Source organism: Mustela nivalis (assembly GCF_964662115.1).
Source record: "Mustela nivalis genome assembly, chromosome: 7".
Classification (NCBI taxonomy): Eukaryota; Metazoa; Chordata; class Mammalia; order Carnivora; family Mustelidae; genus Mustela; species Mustela nivalis.
Window position 1 is genome coordinate 24,128,454 of NC_139026.1, and position 17,531 is coordinate 24,145,984.

Here is a 17,531-nt window from a genome sequence, read left to right on the forward strand (position 1 = left end):
TACCTACAGGGTAAATTCCAGCATCCTAAGCTGATATTTAATATATTCCATGATCTATATAGAATCTACCTCCCCAACACGTGCCCTCTTTATTTAAGGATTTTCCCCAGAATATTACTTTGGGGTTTTTATCTAAGGAAAATCCTACATGTTCTTTAGGCACAGCATCAAGGACTAAGACGTTTTATATAAATAGCATTTATTGACTTTGGTCTTTACCATATTTACTTTTAACATTTTCTAAAATGCCCCCTTCAGATAATACTCCATATAACAGTAGTGGTGAATTAGGGGTGGTTTATTCCAGGAATTCTGACTCTAACTTCATCAAATATTTGTATCCTTGGTGTTCTGTATGTGGGATTATTTTTACAGGTTATAGAATTAAGACAATTGTAAAACTACTCTTCCCACTAATTTTCATTATCCTACCATCTTCTGCTAGCTATATAATAAATGTGTCTTCACTTTACTAAACGTTTCCACTTTGGGAGAATTTTCTTACTCAATTTTTCCAAAGACTCCATTTTGTATGAAGTCAGCATCTAGCTTTTACTGAGAGTCTTTGAAGAACCTTCCCATGCCAAAGTTATTTAAAAAAGGGTTTCTATTTTTTCATCATGATAAGGAATGCTGAATTTAAAAGATTTAATAAAAGCAGTAGGACTGGAGCATTTCTACCAGAAAATATGAAAATCAGATTTCCAAGAGCTGGGATAAAAAGACCACACTCATTTATTTATTTATTTATTTATTTTTAAGATTTTATTTATTTGTTTGGAGGAGAGAGAGAGAGACAGAGATATCAAAGGAGAGCACAAGCAGGGAGGAGAGGAAAAAGCAGGCTCCCTCCTTGGCAGGGAGCCCAACACAGGACTTGATCCCAGGACACAGGGATCATGATCTGAGCTGAAGGTAGAAGCTCAACTGACTGAGCTACCCAGGTACTTTGGAAGACCACACTCTCGTAGAGCAGTAAAAATTAAATTCCTGCAGATCTCCAAATCTAAGTGCAAATTTCGGACTCACCTGCATGTGTGAATGGAGATGTATCTTACAACTCCATGGGACTTTACATCTAACCAGCTCCTAGGAGAGGCTGTCATCAAAAAAAGCCCAAGAAAACAGGTAACTGTAACTCATCTCACACTTGGATATTCCAAGACCAAAAGCAGTAAGTTGGATCTATAACACTAGTTCAGTTTCTATAAGGAAAATTAACAAAAATTCTTGCAACATCATTGTACTCTAAGGAGCCAATCCTACCCTCTTAAGAAGAAGTAATACTTTAATTAATCCCTAAGAACTAAAAGGACAGTTATAGTTAACTTTCATTAAGTATAGAAACCTTATATTATAATACACAGAAGTGAAATTTAGCAAGGTAGCCACCAAAATCATTTATGAAATTTTCCAGATTACACCACTTAGACCTCATGGGGCTCACCCACAAGTAGCCTGCAGTCCTCCAAGCCCTATATAATTCCTGCACTTGAACATTTTATGAGCATAAGGTCCATAGAAGTCATATCACAGACTTGGATAATGCATAATCCAAAGTGCCTCTACCAGTGGAATCAAAGACATATATGCTAAGAGAATTAAAAGAGAAAGGGGCTCCTGGGTAAGAAAACACGACTTACTCTGGTGTTAAATTGGGTCAAGCAGTAGTACATCAATGTACTGGGGTAGCTATTTCCAGATTTGATGAACTCTACGGTTTGATTCCTTTTGATTCTGGCCACTTCGAGTACATGTCATTTCTAGTACTTCCTTTATCACTGCAGTCAAAATATTTTGGTTGTATTCAAATGAACTTTGTTCACAGATTCTCCCTAGCCTCCTAGCACCATACCTTGGTTCATCTTGTTTCCTCTTCCTGGGAAGTCTCTTCTCTTCTATCTGTCAGAAATACTGCCCATCTTTAAGGACTAGCTTAAAACCCAACCCCCTTCCTAAAGCCCTCCACAACTATCAATCTGTGGTGATTCCTACATCTTTTAAATTCCAACATCCTTTTATTTTCTTCAGTATTTATTATTTTGTTTATCTGTAAATTTTTTCTATGTAAATATTTTTAATCCAGCTACATTATACTATTCTTAAACACAGAAATTAAGTTTTATAATGCTTTGTGTACCAAACATTGCCTAACATACTATATATCCTGGTGGAAATACATTAAATATTTGTTGATTAGTTGCTATCATCTATTACTTTCATGCTAATTTGCCTGTTATGCTGTTTCTCAAGGAAAACAAAACAAAACAAGACTCATAGATCCAGATTTAAGGATCCCATTCTGAGCTACTTTACAAAGCTTTCATTTGCACAGTCATGACATCATGTGTCAATAAGTGCATGTTGGTGCTGGAGTTCATGGCAGTCCTTAGGTATTAGGGAGTATGATGATCCAAGAGCTTAATTTTTAGAAACTGTTGGTGAGAGTCTACAAAAAAAACTTAAAATTCTCGTAAAACTCTCAGATCTTAGAGAATTCTACTGAAGTATGCCTCCCTATGAGGAACACTATTTTAATAAACTCAACCACTCTGAATTGTGGGATTAAAACAAAATCATTATGGTCATTATGACATAATACATTCAAAGCCTTAAAAAATATATATATATATTTGATTTTGATTTTGATAAATATTTTAAAATTTATATATATTTTTTATTTTGATTTTCAGTTTTACTTCTGGAAAATACATTCTAAATAAATAAAGATGTACACAAATAGCTACAAGGATATTTGTTATAGAACTAGAATATAATATGTAAAAATATTTAAAACCTAAATAACCAAAAATAGGCGATTGGTCAAATAAATTGTATACCATACAAGGGAGCCATTAAAATGTGTGCTATAGGGGCGCCTGGGTGGCTCAGTGGGTTAAAGCCTCTGCCTTCAACCCAGGTCATGATCACAGGGTCCTGGGATCAAGCCCCATATTGGGCTTTCTGCTCAGCGGGGAGCCTGCTTCCCCCACTCTCTCTCTACCTGCCTCCCTGCCTACTTGTGATCTCCATCTGTCAAATAAATAAATAAAATCTTTTTTAAAAAATGTGTGCTATACAAGAATATATAATGAAATGGAAAGATTATATCAATATATTGTTATATGAAAAAAGAAGTTTTAAATATAATTGTATTTTGGGGCACCTGGGTAGCTCAGTTGGTTAAGCATCTGCCTTTGGCTCAGGTCATGATCTCAGAGTCCTGGGATCTAGCCCCCTGTCAGGCTTCCTGCTCAGCAGGGGTCTGCTTTTCCATCTCCCTCTGCCACTCCCGCTGCTTGTGCTCTCTCATGCACTTGCTCTCTGTCAAATAAATAAATGAAATCATATATATATATGATATATATATATATATATATATAATAGAGAGAGTGGGGGGGCACCTGGGTGGCTCAGTTGGTTAAATGACTGCCTTTGGTTCAGTGCATGATCCTGGGGTCCCAGGATCAAGTCCCTGCTCAGTCTGCTTCTCACTCTGACCCTCTCCTCTCTCACGTTCTGTTTCACTCTCTCTCTCTAATAAATCTTTAATATATATATATGTATAATTGTATTTTTAAAGTACTAGAAATATAAACTTCAAATGTTGATTGTGATATGAAATCATCATATTTACAGATTTCCAAATTTTTTTATAGTAAAGATGCACTTTTGTGTAAGGAATTTGAAAAATTTTAAGGTATTAAAAATTTAAGTAAATATCTAGCCACTACTCCAGAATTACTCATATAGGGTCACGTAACCTACAGCCAAGAAAAATGTATTATGTAAGCTTTTTTTTTTTTTTTTTTAATGTTGGCTCCACACCCAGAGTGGAGCCCAACTCTGGTCTTGAACTCACAATCCTGAGATCAAGACCCAAGCTGAGATCAAGAGTCAGATACTTCACTGACTGAGCTATCCAGGTGCCCCTTCTATGTAATCTTCTGAATTAATCAGAGGACAAACTAAAGAAAGGACCTCACACCTTGATGACTTCTTTAGGAAAGTGAATGCATGTCATATGCCTAAAGCCAACCAATGAGATAAGATTGTGCGAAGAATATTCCTTCCTGACATTGTTTGTGCTTCACATCTCTTACTTATTTTTGTTTGTAGGTCCATGGAAAGTGTATGTGTAAGCACAACACAGCAGGTACCCACTGCCAACACTGTGCACCATTATACAACGACCGCCCTTGGGAGGCAGCTGATGGCAAAACGGGATCTCCTCATGAGTGCAGAAGTGAGTACCAAGCTGACAAGACTAAAAGCCTTCTTTGTAAAGTAAACTTATCTGTGGACTGCTTGTTGTCTCTAGAAACACAGTATAAAGCGGTGGGTGAAAGGCACTGTGACCTACACAAACATAGCTCATATCACTGCTCACTATGACCTCAACCATTGGAAGCAATCACTGCTTGCAAAGTTGCCAGTGTGCCTATTTTGCCAACAATGTGTTGGCCATTTTCTTGGACATTTTGCAAGACTTTCTTGAAAAGTTGACAAAATAAAAACATGGCTAGACACAAGAGCCCCTGAAAATTATGGCATACAATTGCCCTCGTAGCTGAGATACCAAATTATAATCATGAAAATGGCTATCTCAAATTCAGTTCTCAAAATAGCCCTATAAAGCAACCAGGTGGTGTTAATCCCATGTGAGAGATCAGGAAATTGAGGCTCAGTAAGATTAACTAACTTGTCAAAGATAATAAATGATAGTCAGGACTTGATCCCAGCTCTTCAGTCTCCAAATTAAATGTTTCTTCCATAATACCATGATGCCTTCACTTATGATACTTAAAATGAAAAGTCAGATTTGAAATTAAGCCAGTACGTCAAGAATGAGACTGCATTACTAGGGCTAACTTCTGGTTTGAGGTTGGAGATTAGATAAGAGGGTAAAAAATATGGGAATACAAACCATTTTTTTTCTTTGCGATTCAAAACATTCAGAGAAATACACATGCCCGTAACAATGTTTATACTTAAAAACTTCAGTTTTGCAAGAATTTAAAGGCAAGTTCTGTCAGTAACGTTGTGGGAAGTCTCTTCCCATACATAATTTGGAATCCTAGTTGATTTATTTAAGTTTCTCGGAAATGTAAGGGATTTCCTCTAAGCATAAATTTTAAATTATCTTATATTATGCTTTCTAAAGATTGTGAATCTCATCAAAAAATCATAACATGTCAAGGAAACAATGAAAAAACAATAGCACAAACACAGTTGACCTCCAGGAAAAGTCTGGATTCTTATTCTAAATCACTCATCAAGAGAATCTAAAGAATTTCTCCTAAATTCCTAGAGTGCCATTCTGGTCTTTCCACAGACACCAACTGTGTATCTAAATACATCTAGAACACAGAGACTTGTCACTTGGTGTTATTGATAATCTTATAAGTGCCTTTGCAAAATTATTACAAAAGAAATAATGCAGACCCCTTCTAAAAACAAAACAAAACCACCAAAAATCCAGGCTCTACAGGAGACTATCTTGTATTCCACCAAGTACATCAAATACTGAGGAATAGTGCCTCTTGAAAGACAAATCAGTCTACCTGCCAAGTTACTAACCCCTGTCCACTACAAGGTTCTTTCCAGGTTCATTAGTGAGCATGAATTTAGATCTGTGACTGCAATATGAATTTTCATTTTCAAATGAGGTCTGACAGTGTAAGGTTTTCTAAGCATGGTCAGGGGACTCCTAGTGATGACACTGGTGCTTGAGAAGAAGCAGGAATGGAAATGGTGAAGTGTTACTGTTAAAGAGGTAAAAAATGGATAACCACTCAAATAGTCTTTCCAAAACAAATGTCAACCCCAGCTGCTAAGGAAATAATAATATCTCTGTCTAAGAAGATACATCCATGCTTTGCTGACTTTCAAGCATATCCTACAACTTAATTTTTTTTATTTAAAATTTTAAAACTAAATAAAAGTCTCTGCCTTTTTATAGGCTTTTTTGAATCTTGTACTGCGCAAATGTGCACTACTTAAAAAACCAAAAATAAAATTAAATACCAACACTGTATGTTAGTTATGCTTCAATTAAAAAAAAAAAAAACTTAGCAATCATTACCTCATCTTTAACAGCCTGAATATTAGAGAATGTTATTTTAATTATTTGTTTTTCCTGCCATGACGTTTTTCCCCCCTCAGCCTGCAAGTGCAATGGGCATGCTGATGCCTGTCACTTTGACATTAGCGTGTGGGAGGCGTCAGGCAATCGCAGCGGTGGCGTCTGCATTGATTGTCAACACAATACGGAAGGTCAGCATTGCCAGCGATGTAAGCCAGGCTTCTACCGGGACCTCCGGAGACCCTTCTCTGCTCCAGATGCTTGCAAAAGTAAGTGAACTAGAGGTCCCTGGGGAAAAGCTTGACTTGTACAAAAGAGATGAATCTTTCCATCCTTCATATGCTGGTCCATGGGAGAGAGGTCATGAAATTCTTAGTACCCTCCAACACACTAGTTCCTTTCTTCATTGATAAGCGGCACAAATTTTTAACTTGTTAGGTGAAAAGAGTACCATATTCATAAATGTAATCTCTTTAATCACCCTGCATGAAGTAAAATTGTTTCCTGTAGCACCACATTTTGGAAAACAAGGTGAGAAATAAAGGGAAAAAAGGATGATGAAGAGGGAGAGATGTTTAAAATTATCTTAAGGGGCAGCTGGCTGGCTTGGTAGAGCAGGTGACTCTTGATCTTAGGGTTGTGAGTTCAAACCCCACATTTGGTATAGAGCTTACTTTAGAAGAGGGTATGTAAAATTATTTTAAAGATTTTATTTATTTATTTGACAGAGAGAGAGAGAGAGATCACAAGTAAGCAGAGCAGCAGGCAGAGAGAAAGGGGGAAGCTAGCTCTCTGCTGAGCAGAGAGCCTGATGCAGGGCTTGATCCCAGGACCCTAAGATCATGACCCAAGCTGATGGCAGAGGCTTAACCCACTGAGCCACCCAAGTGCCCCTGTAAAATTATCTTAAGACTAAATATATGAGTAGGACGTAGGCAATAAGCAGACTCAAACTGATAAAGAGTACTTGGGTCATTCGAGCTTTCATCTATCTCCACGGCGAATTTGAACACCTGAAAAACCATGGGTTTGGGTGTCATTATGAATACACTTCGGCTGACACTGCCCTAATGTACCCCTGTATCATAAACTAAGTTAGAACATAGCAATAATCCCCTACTCTTTCCCCAAATACTAAATTTTTATCGAATAGATTTTGCTTTTTTGTAGCATAATTCCAAGAGATTTATATGAAAAAAGAGTAAAATTTTTTTTAAAAATAGGGGCTCAATTAATGAGACATTATCTGAAACATGACCGTGAAAGGTGCAGTCGGAGCTTCCGCAGATGTTCAATGTGTATTAAGAGTTCATCTAAATACATGAGTAGTTGCCGAAACAACATAACTCTTAACTTGACGACAAAAAATACTCAAGACTATTAATGGAGATTGATGATCATGTACTTCCTTTTCCCACCAAGGACTCCGTGTTCTAGCTCAGAAACAGTGACCAGAAGGTAGCAATATAATGGGAAATATCCATTTAATATTTGGGTTTTTTTTTTAATTTAAAGGAAAATAATTCTATTGCTCTTAATAAATACATATTTTATAACATCGGACAGGTGGTATCTACACGAAATTTGAGTGGGCTTGTTTGTTTTTTTCTCAGATTGTAAAAGACAGAAGGTGGCCCAGCTCACTTTTGACATTGAGCTCAAAATTTCTGTCTACATCTTACTATTTCTCTGAGAATACGGTTTCACTCTTGCTCTTTGTACTCAGAATTTCATTTTAATAGGTTTTGAACAGATCTAGAATAGAAGTTTCCCTGCTCCTTATGGCTATGTGACCCTGTGCCAGCTATTCAAGCTGTTTGGACTTTGATATTTTTTCTCCCCATAGGGCTGTAATGATAGCTATATAAGATAAAGTGGTTGCCTGGGTGGCTCAGTTGGTTAAGCATCTGCCTTCAGCTCAGGTTATGATCCCAGGTCCTAGGATCGAGCCCCACCCACATGGTCAGGCTTCCTGCTCAGTGGGGAGTATGCTTCTCCCTCTCCCTGTCCCCCCTTCCTTGTGTATTCTCTTGCTAGCTCTCGCTCTCTCTCAAATAAATAAATAAATAAATAAAATCTTAGGGGAAAAAAAGATGTGAAAAAAAAAGTATGTGAACTGTTTAGTGTACTGCCTATTATAGTATGCCTTCAAGAAATGAAAACTAGTATTATAATAACTATTATTGTCCTATATGATAGAAGATGGGAAATAATATTACAGCATCCCTACTCTTTATTGATCAAAAATACCTATGTCAAAGATAATTACTTCTTTAAAACCTACAGGACCTTAGGGAATAAAATAAAAGCTCCTTAACCCTAAGTGCTGAATGAAGTGTCTGCCTATGAAATTGCTTAGATGCACAATATATTCAGTCTTAATACCATTTTCTACAGGATATATTTAAATAGATAGGGGGGTGACTGGTTGGCTCAGTCAGAAAAGCGTGTGACTCTTAATCTCAGGGTCATGTGTTCAAGCCCCATACTAGGCATGGAGCCTACCAAAATAATAATAATAAAATAAAATAAGATTAAAAAAAAAAAAAGTGGGCACCTGGCTGGCTCAGTTGATGAAGCATATGACTCCTGATCTCAGGGTTGTGAGTTCAAGTTTCATTTGGGAGTAGAGAATTACTTAAAAATGAGATCTTAAAAAAAAGGAAAGACATAGATGATAGATAGATAGATAGATAGATAGATAGATAATGTGCACTGCATATCTTCAGACCACTAGCAGAAATGTTTAAAAAATGAGAATGTACAAATTACCAAGCAGATGAAATAGGAAGGGAGATTAATTTATCATTAAGTGACTTAGATAAGGTAACTATCCTGTAGGACGACAGGCAACATTTTCAGAATACATTTTTCAAAGATACTATTAAATAACATTGACTTGAAACAGTAGGTTGTACAATGTACCTAACTTACATATTTGTTCTTTAAGTCATTCAATGAATATATTCTGAATGCCTATTATATGCCAAGTGTTTGGGATACATCAGGGAACAAAACAAAGTTCTCTAACCATTAAAAACAGAAATAGAAAAAGGTTAGGGGTGCCTGGGTGGCCCAGTTGTTAAGCATCTGCCTTGGGCTCAGGTCATGATCCCAGAGTCCTAGGATCGAGCCCTACATCAGGCTCCAGGCTTAGCGGGAAGCCTGTTTCTCCCTCTCCCAATATCCCTGCTTGTATTCCCTTTCTCGCTGTCTCTCTCTGTCAAATAAATAAATAAAATCCTTAAGAAAAAGAAAGAAAAGGTTTATTGGCAAACTTGGAACCAAGATAAATACGTTTTTAAATTTTTGCTTTGTTTTCTTTTTGTTATTGTGCTATGGCTCATATTCTTACAAAATATAAAAAGGTTGCCAGCTCTAGCTTTTGAAACCCTAGAGAGCTCACCACTTCAGAATTTTATAAAAAGAATGTGAAAAAGGAGATTAGTTAAAAGTTGACTCTTTATTAATGGTCACTACTTACATAACTATTCTAGAGACTTGTACAAAGATTTTAAAGTTTTGCTCCCCAAACTACCAGTTCTATAAAACATAAGCAAAACGTGAAACTAGTTGAAACTAACACATTAGATAGTGTTTTCACAATGTTTATGTATGTGTGTGTGTAAATGTATTTATGTATGTATGTAGGCAAATGGTATATACGTGTGTACATGTATGTTAGATCACACAAGGTGATCAGTATTGTGTTAGAGAGTGTGGAGGAGAGCCCATGAGGAGCAGTTAACCAGAGTTGAGTGTTTTGAGTTTTGATGTAAGACCTGAGACCTGAAGTTTAATAGGAATCAACATAACATGGCTATTCCTTCTGGAGAAAATAACCAGTGCCAAAAAGAAACAGAAGGAAGAAAGAATATGAAATATTATGAGAACTGAAAAAAAAAAATACAGAATGACCAGAAAGGCAAGAAAAAGGGAAGGAAGGCAAGAGAAGGTAAGGGAATGAGAGTAGTAGATAAGATGGGTGGTTGGCTGGAGCTGTCCTCATCTTGGACACAGTCAGTGAGAAGGACCTGATTGAACTACTTACAAGTAGTTGATAATCAGCCAATAAATATCATTTAGCATAATTTTCCTGGGTCCTGCCAAGTTGATATTTATAGGCATTATCTAAGTATTAGAAGACCAAAAGCACCAAAGCCATTTCAGTGAAAACTCCCATCAAGACTACATTAATTTATTTTTTTAAAATGGAAACATTGTAAGGTAATTATAACAAATTTTTCTGAATTTGTTCCTCAACACTTTAAGTTGTGAGATTCTGAAACACTTGAAGATAGAAACTACTACTACTGGGGTGCCTGGGTGGCTCAGTTGGTTAAGCAACTGCCTTTGGCTCAGGTCATGATTCTGGAGTCCCAGGATCGAGTTCCACATCGGGCTCCCAGCTCCGTGGGGAGTCTGCTTCTCCCTCTGACCTCTCCCTTCTCATGCTTGTGCTCTCTCTCTCTCTCTCATTCTCTCTCTCAAATAAGTAAATAAATCTTTAAAAAGAAAAAAGAAATGACTACTACTGAGTCAAATTGCTAATCACTCCTGAACAAATATTTTCATGGTATTTAATGTACCAAGTAAGGAAGTTATGAAAATAATTGATACTAATTTAGCCCTTTTAGTATAATCTGTAGGAAGTACATGGATTAGCGGGGGAAGATCTGTATTTCCTTCTTTCGTACTCTAGATAGTTCCCTGGTCCACTGATTAGATGGCTGAGGAAGGCACATCTCCATTCATTTTATGGTTATTCCAGCATATGTTTGGGACAAGTTGTCTGTGTCAGCTTCCTCAGCATGGGTTTCCTTACTGGAGCTTCTTCCAGAATATTACTCTTTTTGTTCTTCTCTTCCCTTTTCTGAGTGAGGGGTAACTGCCAACACTTATTAGCACATCTAATCCTTTCCCCTACTTTCACACTCTTCATAGTATATTATTTGAGTGACAATATATTTGGCAGAGTTTTTTTATTTAGTAACATCTTCCTATCATTAACCACCTCCTTAACAGATGTGTCTACATATCACCTTCAGAGTTAGTAACTCTGATAATAAAGTGTATGATAAATAATGTACACATTTTATTTTTTTTTAAAGATTTATTTATTTATGAGAGAGAGAGAAAGAAAGAACATGCACAAGTGGGGGATCCCTGCTGAGTGCGAAGCCCAACGTGGGGCTTGATCCCAGGACTCTGTGAGACCATGACCTAAGCCAAAATCAAGAGTCGGATGCTTAACTGACTGATCACCCAGGGATCCCTGTACATAACATTTATGTTAGAGTGTACCAGATTTCATGCTAGATGCTGATAGAAATATTGCTGTAACTAGAACTTTTCTCCCAGTTAGTTCCCACCTTTCTTTTCTGAGGAAGGTAGTATGAGGAAAACAAGTCAATATTATGATATGATATTAAAAAATCCTAACTATCTCAGTATGTGTCTCTATCAACATGTACAATGTTATTCAAAATAACAATTTTATTTATTCTACTGTGCTTACCAAGGTGGAAAAGTAACCTGCTACTCAGTGTGTGGCCCATAGACCAGCCCCACTGGCAGCATCCGGTTGCTGATTAGAAAATACAGAACTTCTTATTCCATCCCAGACCTACTGAATCAAACGTGCACTTTAAAAAATTTCCAGGTGACTGTATCATACTAAAATTTAAAATTGTTTCAGTATGTTTTTCTTTTTTTTTTTTTAAGATTTTATTTTTAAGTAATCTCTACACCCAATGTGGGGCTAAAACTCAAAAGCCTAGGAGCAAGAGTCACATGCTCTACCAAATGAGCCAGCCAACCATCCCCAGAATGCTTTTTAACAAAGGTTAAACACATCTTAGCACTTACTCTATGGTTAAGTTGGCTAGAACATCCTACTATTCCCTGAGCATCCAAATTAACCAAGATGTGCATTTCTATTTGTGTGCGTATGGACTTAGAATTTATAAAAATGAATTACAAAGAGATTTACTGAGAAAAAATGGATATCCGGATAAATATGTTTCCATAGTATGGTTTTTTTCCTAAAGTTTGATTCATGGAACACTAACTTTATGAGATGTCAATTGGAATTAGATTAGGAAAATATCTTCTATGACCTTCAAATTTAAGAAATGGTGAATTAATCAAAGATTTTTTTCTTCAGGATTTTTCAGACCATTTAATATGCTAATGTTCATTCTATACCTCCTATAAAGCTTTGAGGTGTCTCTCATATTTAACCAGAGAACACTTTTCTTACTGGGACCTGTGTTCTACAGAATACACTGGAAAATGCAGCTATTGTATGGTGACATATCTATATGATGACTTCACTTGGGGAGACATATCCCAGAAGATTCCTTCTGTATATTTGTATATTTGTTCCTCATTTCTAAGTGTTAGAGCGTATAACTATATATCAAGGAAATAATAAACTTTACATTCCTATCAGCAAAATAATCACAAACATAATATTAACTAAGGCTGGGCAGTCTAGTCTGTTGGACTGCCAGGGATGACTTATGAAAACATCTCTCCCTTATTTCCTACTTGATATCTTCTCAGGAATTTGGATCCATTGAAACTCTGAAGCAGCAGCCCGGACAAAATTTACTAGAAGTATAAATTACACCTCAGTTTAGCTAAGGAAACACTTACTGAGTACCTCCTCTCTGCGAGGCACTGTGGTAAAGCACTAGGTCTGTAAAGACGAAAAGGTCTTCCTTAAAAGATCTTTAATTCTAAATGGGGAGAAATGTAAGAAACAGATTATTTCAATATACTGTGGTGATGGTGATGATATAATAGATAATAGCTGACATTTGTTGAATGCCTACTAGTCTCTGTTCACTCTTCAAAAGGCTTTATATTTATTAACTCATTTAATTTTCACAAAAGCTCTTTGATATTGGTACCATTATCATTCCCACTGTATGATCAAAACAATGAAAGAGATACATTGAGCGTCTTAGAGAAAGTGTAGGGTAGGGTGAAAGCAATTAAGGGAAGACTTCCCTAAAGAGATGCCTTTGATACTTCTTTGGGGATTATTTTTATTTTTTTTCTTCTAAAAGTACATAGTGTTTGTCTTACTTTCTCATCAATGATTGCCTTTGTTGACTTTTATGAGTTGATCTAGAAAGTGAAACGAACTGATGTTATTCTTTCTCATAGAACACATTTCATAAAATATTTACCTGGACACACCATTCCAGCCAAGAAATATCGGTGACATTCATCTTGGGACTGTGTTCACAGTTAGCTCTTTGCCAATAAGTCAAGGATTTATTGGCCCTATTGATGTTCCAGGCTATTTTTTTCCCTTCCACTCTCCTGACAAGCACTTCGCTAAATGTTATTGTCCCTATTATACGTTTTTAGTTGATGGTCATAAATTCATCAAGCCTGAATAAAAAGAGCTCTAAACCTAATCTATTAGCTGAAAGATTTATTCCTGTGAATAATGAAATCAACTCTAGTCTCACTTCCTCTTTATTCCAGCCTTAAGCAGAACCAACTGTGGGACCCAAACAATCAACTACACTTTTCCATAGCCAAGAAAGTACTTCTGAGGATTCCAGAGCTGTTTGTTTTTTTAAGGCTAGTAGAGATCATTGAGACTAAATTTATTTCTACAACTCAGAAAAAAAAAATGTAAAGGACAGTGCATTTAAGGTCTGTAAACACAAGGGAAAATGTGAATCTTTCCAGCTGAATCTAGGGCTGAAGGCAGAATGGAGGCTCAACTTGGTTGGCTGCTAAGGTACAGAAGTAAAAAGGAAGATGTAATTATCACTGTGTACTAAGATACTTTGAGGAATACTGTTTTAAAAGAGCAGTCTCTTTTAGAGTAACTCACTTGAAATCTTGAATGTCCCTTAGGTACCTTTGGTAGCCTATCACCTAAGTAGATTTTCTTTTGGCAGACATTAAAAATATGAGAATAACCCACTGAACAGTAGTGTGCTAGCTTTCTTGTGAGGGGAAATGCCCTGATTTGTAGCACTGGCCAATTTTTGTGGCTTAAGTATTCCCCCCAATTTCAAGCTATCAGATCATTTTTCAAATCAAGAACTCAGACAAACTCAGACTCTACACCACAGGTGAAATGGTGTCTCTCCCTTGAATGAAGTCTTGCCTCAGCCTCTTTCTCTAATCTCAAGCACTGCCTCAATCTAATCATTAGTTCCCAAACCTGTCAATGGATCAGAGTCAATTGGAGCACTTATTGAAAATATGAACTCTCACAGCCCTTCCCTAGATCTTCTGAATCAGATTCTCCAACAGGAACTGAGGGCAGAAATCTGTATCTTTTTCTAAAAAGCATCATTGGTGATTCTGATTCAGTCTTTTGGTCCCCTGGCCAGCACTTGAGAACCATTGCATATACCATTATTTCCAGTGTGATCTCTATCACTTCCATCCTTGGATGAAAGATTTTGAGCTAATAATCATCTATAACTTAATCTACTCACTGAATTAACCATATCTTTGACAGAAAATCCTAAAGGATTACTAAAACTCTGGCTAGACATTTTTTCTGACTCAAAGATAGATATAAATGCTCATAAGCATTTATGTCACTTATCTTTTCCTCTGAAGAATGTCTAACTTAGGACCTCTGCTTTTCTTTAAAAAAAAAAAAAATCTGGCAGAATTCGAAGATGTCTGTCTTTCGTGTAACAGTTTCAAAATAAATACCTAGTGATTCCATTCAGAAAACTCCTTCTTATTCATAATATATAAATTGATTTACCATGAGTACCTCATATATTTTTTTTTCTTTTTTGAGAGAGATCAGAAGTAGGCAGAGAGGCAGGCAGAGAGAGAGGAGGAAGCAGGCTCCCTGCCAAGCAGAGAGCCTGATGCGGGGCTTGATCCCAGGACCCTGGGATCATGACCTGAGCCCAAGGCAGAGGCTTTAACCCACTGAGCCACCCAGGCGCCCCATGAATACCTCATATTTTAAAGTGCATTACTGTGTAATGAGACTGGATTTATGATAAAATTAGCTTACCATTACACTGACAATTTATTTTTATTTCTGCATTCACATACTTCAGAACGTAGCACTAAACCACTATAGGATGTGATTGTGTATGATTAAATAATCACTGACTGTAGTTCTTCGTGAAGCTCCATTCTGGCCCCCCACCACATTTTGACACCAAAGAATAACTTAAATGTTAGATTCATTGAAAATTGGCTGTGGAATATTGACAGCTATTCTATGACATTTCTCTACAGAAAATTTCTCATGCTTCAATAGAACACATGGTCTGAAATAGATATTGGAAGAAATGCTTTATAGAATAGAATTTACTTTCTTTTTTAGGAAAGAGCCAGTTAGCTCTTTACCATAAATTTATTGACTTTTGTGTTGTGACGTATTTTTAACTATTGCATAGTCTCTCTCCATATTTAAAGAAAAATCAGCAAATGGCAAAGAAAGCAGGATTTATTCCCTGTCAAAGTAAACAACTTCTTAAAAAACCGACATGCCCTTCCTTCCTCCCCGGTGGGCCAAACCGGTGGGCCAAAATAAATGTAGTCAATTGCCTTTCAGCAGGGAGTGAATAAAAATAAACTTGGTCCTTCTGCCCTAAAACCCAAACCAAGTGTTTACCAAGATACTGTTTTGTTACTTGGTTACATTACCCTGCCTAGTGAGCTATCTTTGTAAAGAACTTTATCATCCATCCAAATCTATCTCCTTTTTTTTCTTCTTGCTTTTCTTCTTCTTTTCTTCTTTCTATCTTAGGTGAAAACTGCTCAGCTGATGGAAACACAGTGCCTACAATGGGTGACTGTCTTGCTGCAGACTGTCTTTCCATCCTTCACAGTAAACACAAATATCACCTTCTCATCATGGTCCCAAGAAGAATCTCTGTGTTTCTCCACTTGTTTGTACCTCTAGCTAATAATTACTTCATTCTACTTTTAGGATGGTTATTCCTTCCCTTTAAATTCCCCCAGAAGTAAAATTTTGAAATTAATTAAATCCATAATACCTTACCACAACAACACATTTAGGTAAAGCCATGATGCTTCCCACTTTTTACCTATGTTCCATGTACCTATGTTCCAGCCCATATCAGAAAAGGACGTTTTCCCAAGGGTCATTAAAATGTCTTCCTTATAGCAGCTTAGTGGGCTTTTTCTTTCAAAATATAGTTTCCACAAAGCACAAATCTGTTTTATGTCTTATAAACAACACAGACATCCTTGTTTTATGCTAAAAGCAATGATTTCAGCATAGAATCAGTATAAAGTAACAGTTTCTGAAAAGCAAACTGTAAATAGAACCAGTCACTTGGCAATAATAGCTGAGAAACTTTAATCTCAGCTTTTAAAAAATCTAGGGTATAAAACCAGAGGATTAAGAACTGAGAGAGACAGAAACAATTCGTATATCATAATGTAGTAATCATACTAGGACTATCCTTTAAAAAGGTCAAATGATATAAATTAAAACCACCTTCCCCCAAAAGGAGAAATTTTATGAACTGATAAATAATAAAAGTCAGTCACATTTGGGAAGAGAAGTGGGAGAGGTCACAAAATTCTCTAACATCTCTCTAAAACAGAACGTGTAATTCATTGAATAAATAAATAATATGCCATTCTGCATTTGATGAGGACAAGCAATAAATAATCAATAAATAATTATAATATATCAAAACTCTCAGAAATTCTGGACAAAATTAAATAGACTATAAAGAAGAGAAGTAACATTTATGAATGACTACTATGGGCCAGACACTGTGGCTGAGCAATTTACATAAGCCATGTCATTTAGCAATCTTTAGGAGTTAGGCAGTATTTTTTATATTTTACAAATGAGGACACTGAGGCTTAAATTAACTATTTAATTTGCCCAGGTTCACACAGCTGGTCTGAAACAGGGCTGGAATTTGAACCCAGGTTTCTTTGACCCTGAAGACTGATCCAAAGACATACAAAGATCTAAAAAACTTGATTCTACACTGTGTTCTGGCTGATGAAAACAAAATGAATCTTAAAATGCAGAAATAATCAGTTATGTGTATTAGAACAAAAAAGACTTTTTAAAGATTTTATTTATTTGACAGACAGATCACAAGTAGACAGAGAGGCAGGCAGAGAGAGAGAGAGAGAGGAGGAAGCAGGCTCCCCACTGAGCAGAGAGCCCGATGCGGGGCTGGTTTCCAGGACCCTGGGATCATGACCTGAGCCCAAGGCAGAGGCTTTAACCCACTGAGCCACCCAGGTGCCTCAGAACCAAAAATAATTTTTCAAAGGAACCTAGACTTGGGTTTTGAATAAGACCCTGCTTCCTGATGAGTAGCCATGTAAAGTTTGAACTTAAAAAGCTGCATTTATGGGGCACCTGGATGGCTCAGTGGGTTTAAGTCTCTGCCTTTGGCTCAGGTCGTGATCCCAGGGTCCTGGGATCCAGCCCCGC

The 17,531-nt window shown here is 36.7% G+C and overlaps 1 protein-coding gene and 1 long non-coding RNA gene across 3 annotated transcripts in view; one reads left to right on the forward strand and one right to left on the reverse strand.

Annotated features, from left to right (window-relative positions):
• Positions 1-17,531, forward strand: part of NTN4 (netrin 4) — a 113,660-nt gene that overhangs the window by 66,945 nt on the left and 29,184 nt on the right. For both annotated transcript variants that reach the window (XM_082739298.1, XM_082739299.1), the window contains exons 4-5: positions 4,120-4,246; positions 6,166-6,354. In XM_082739298.1, the coding sequence (XP_082595424.1) occupies positions 4,120-4,246; positions 6,166-6,354 (316 nt within the window). The remainder of the gene's footprint in view (positions 1-4,119; positions 4,247-6,165; positions 6,355-17,531) is intronic.
• Positions 1-17,531, reverse strand: part of LOC309869003 — an 89,393-nt gene that overhangs the window by 27,869 nt on the left and 43,993 nt on the right. Inside the window, exon 2 of the long non-coding RNA XR_014313922.1 lies at positions 12,746-12,828. This is a non-coding gene — a long non-coding RNA (uncharacterized lncRNA). The remainder of the gene's footprint in view (positions 1-12,745; positions 12,829-17,531) is intronic.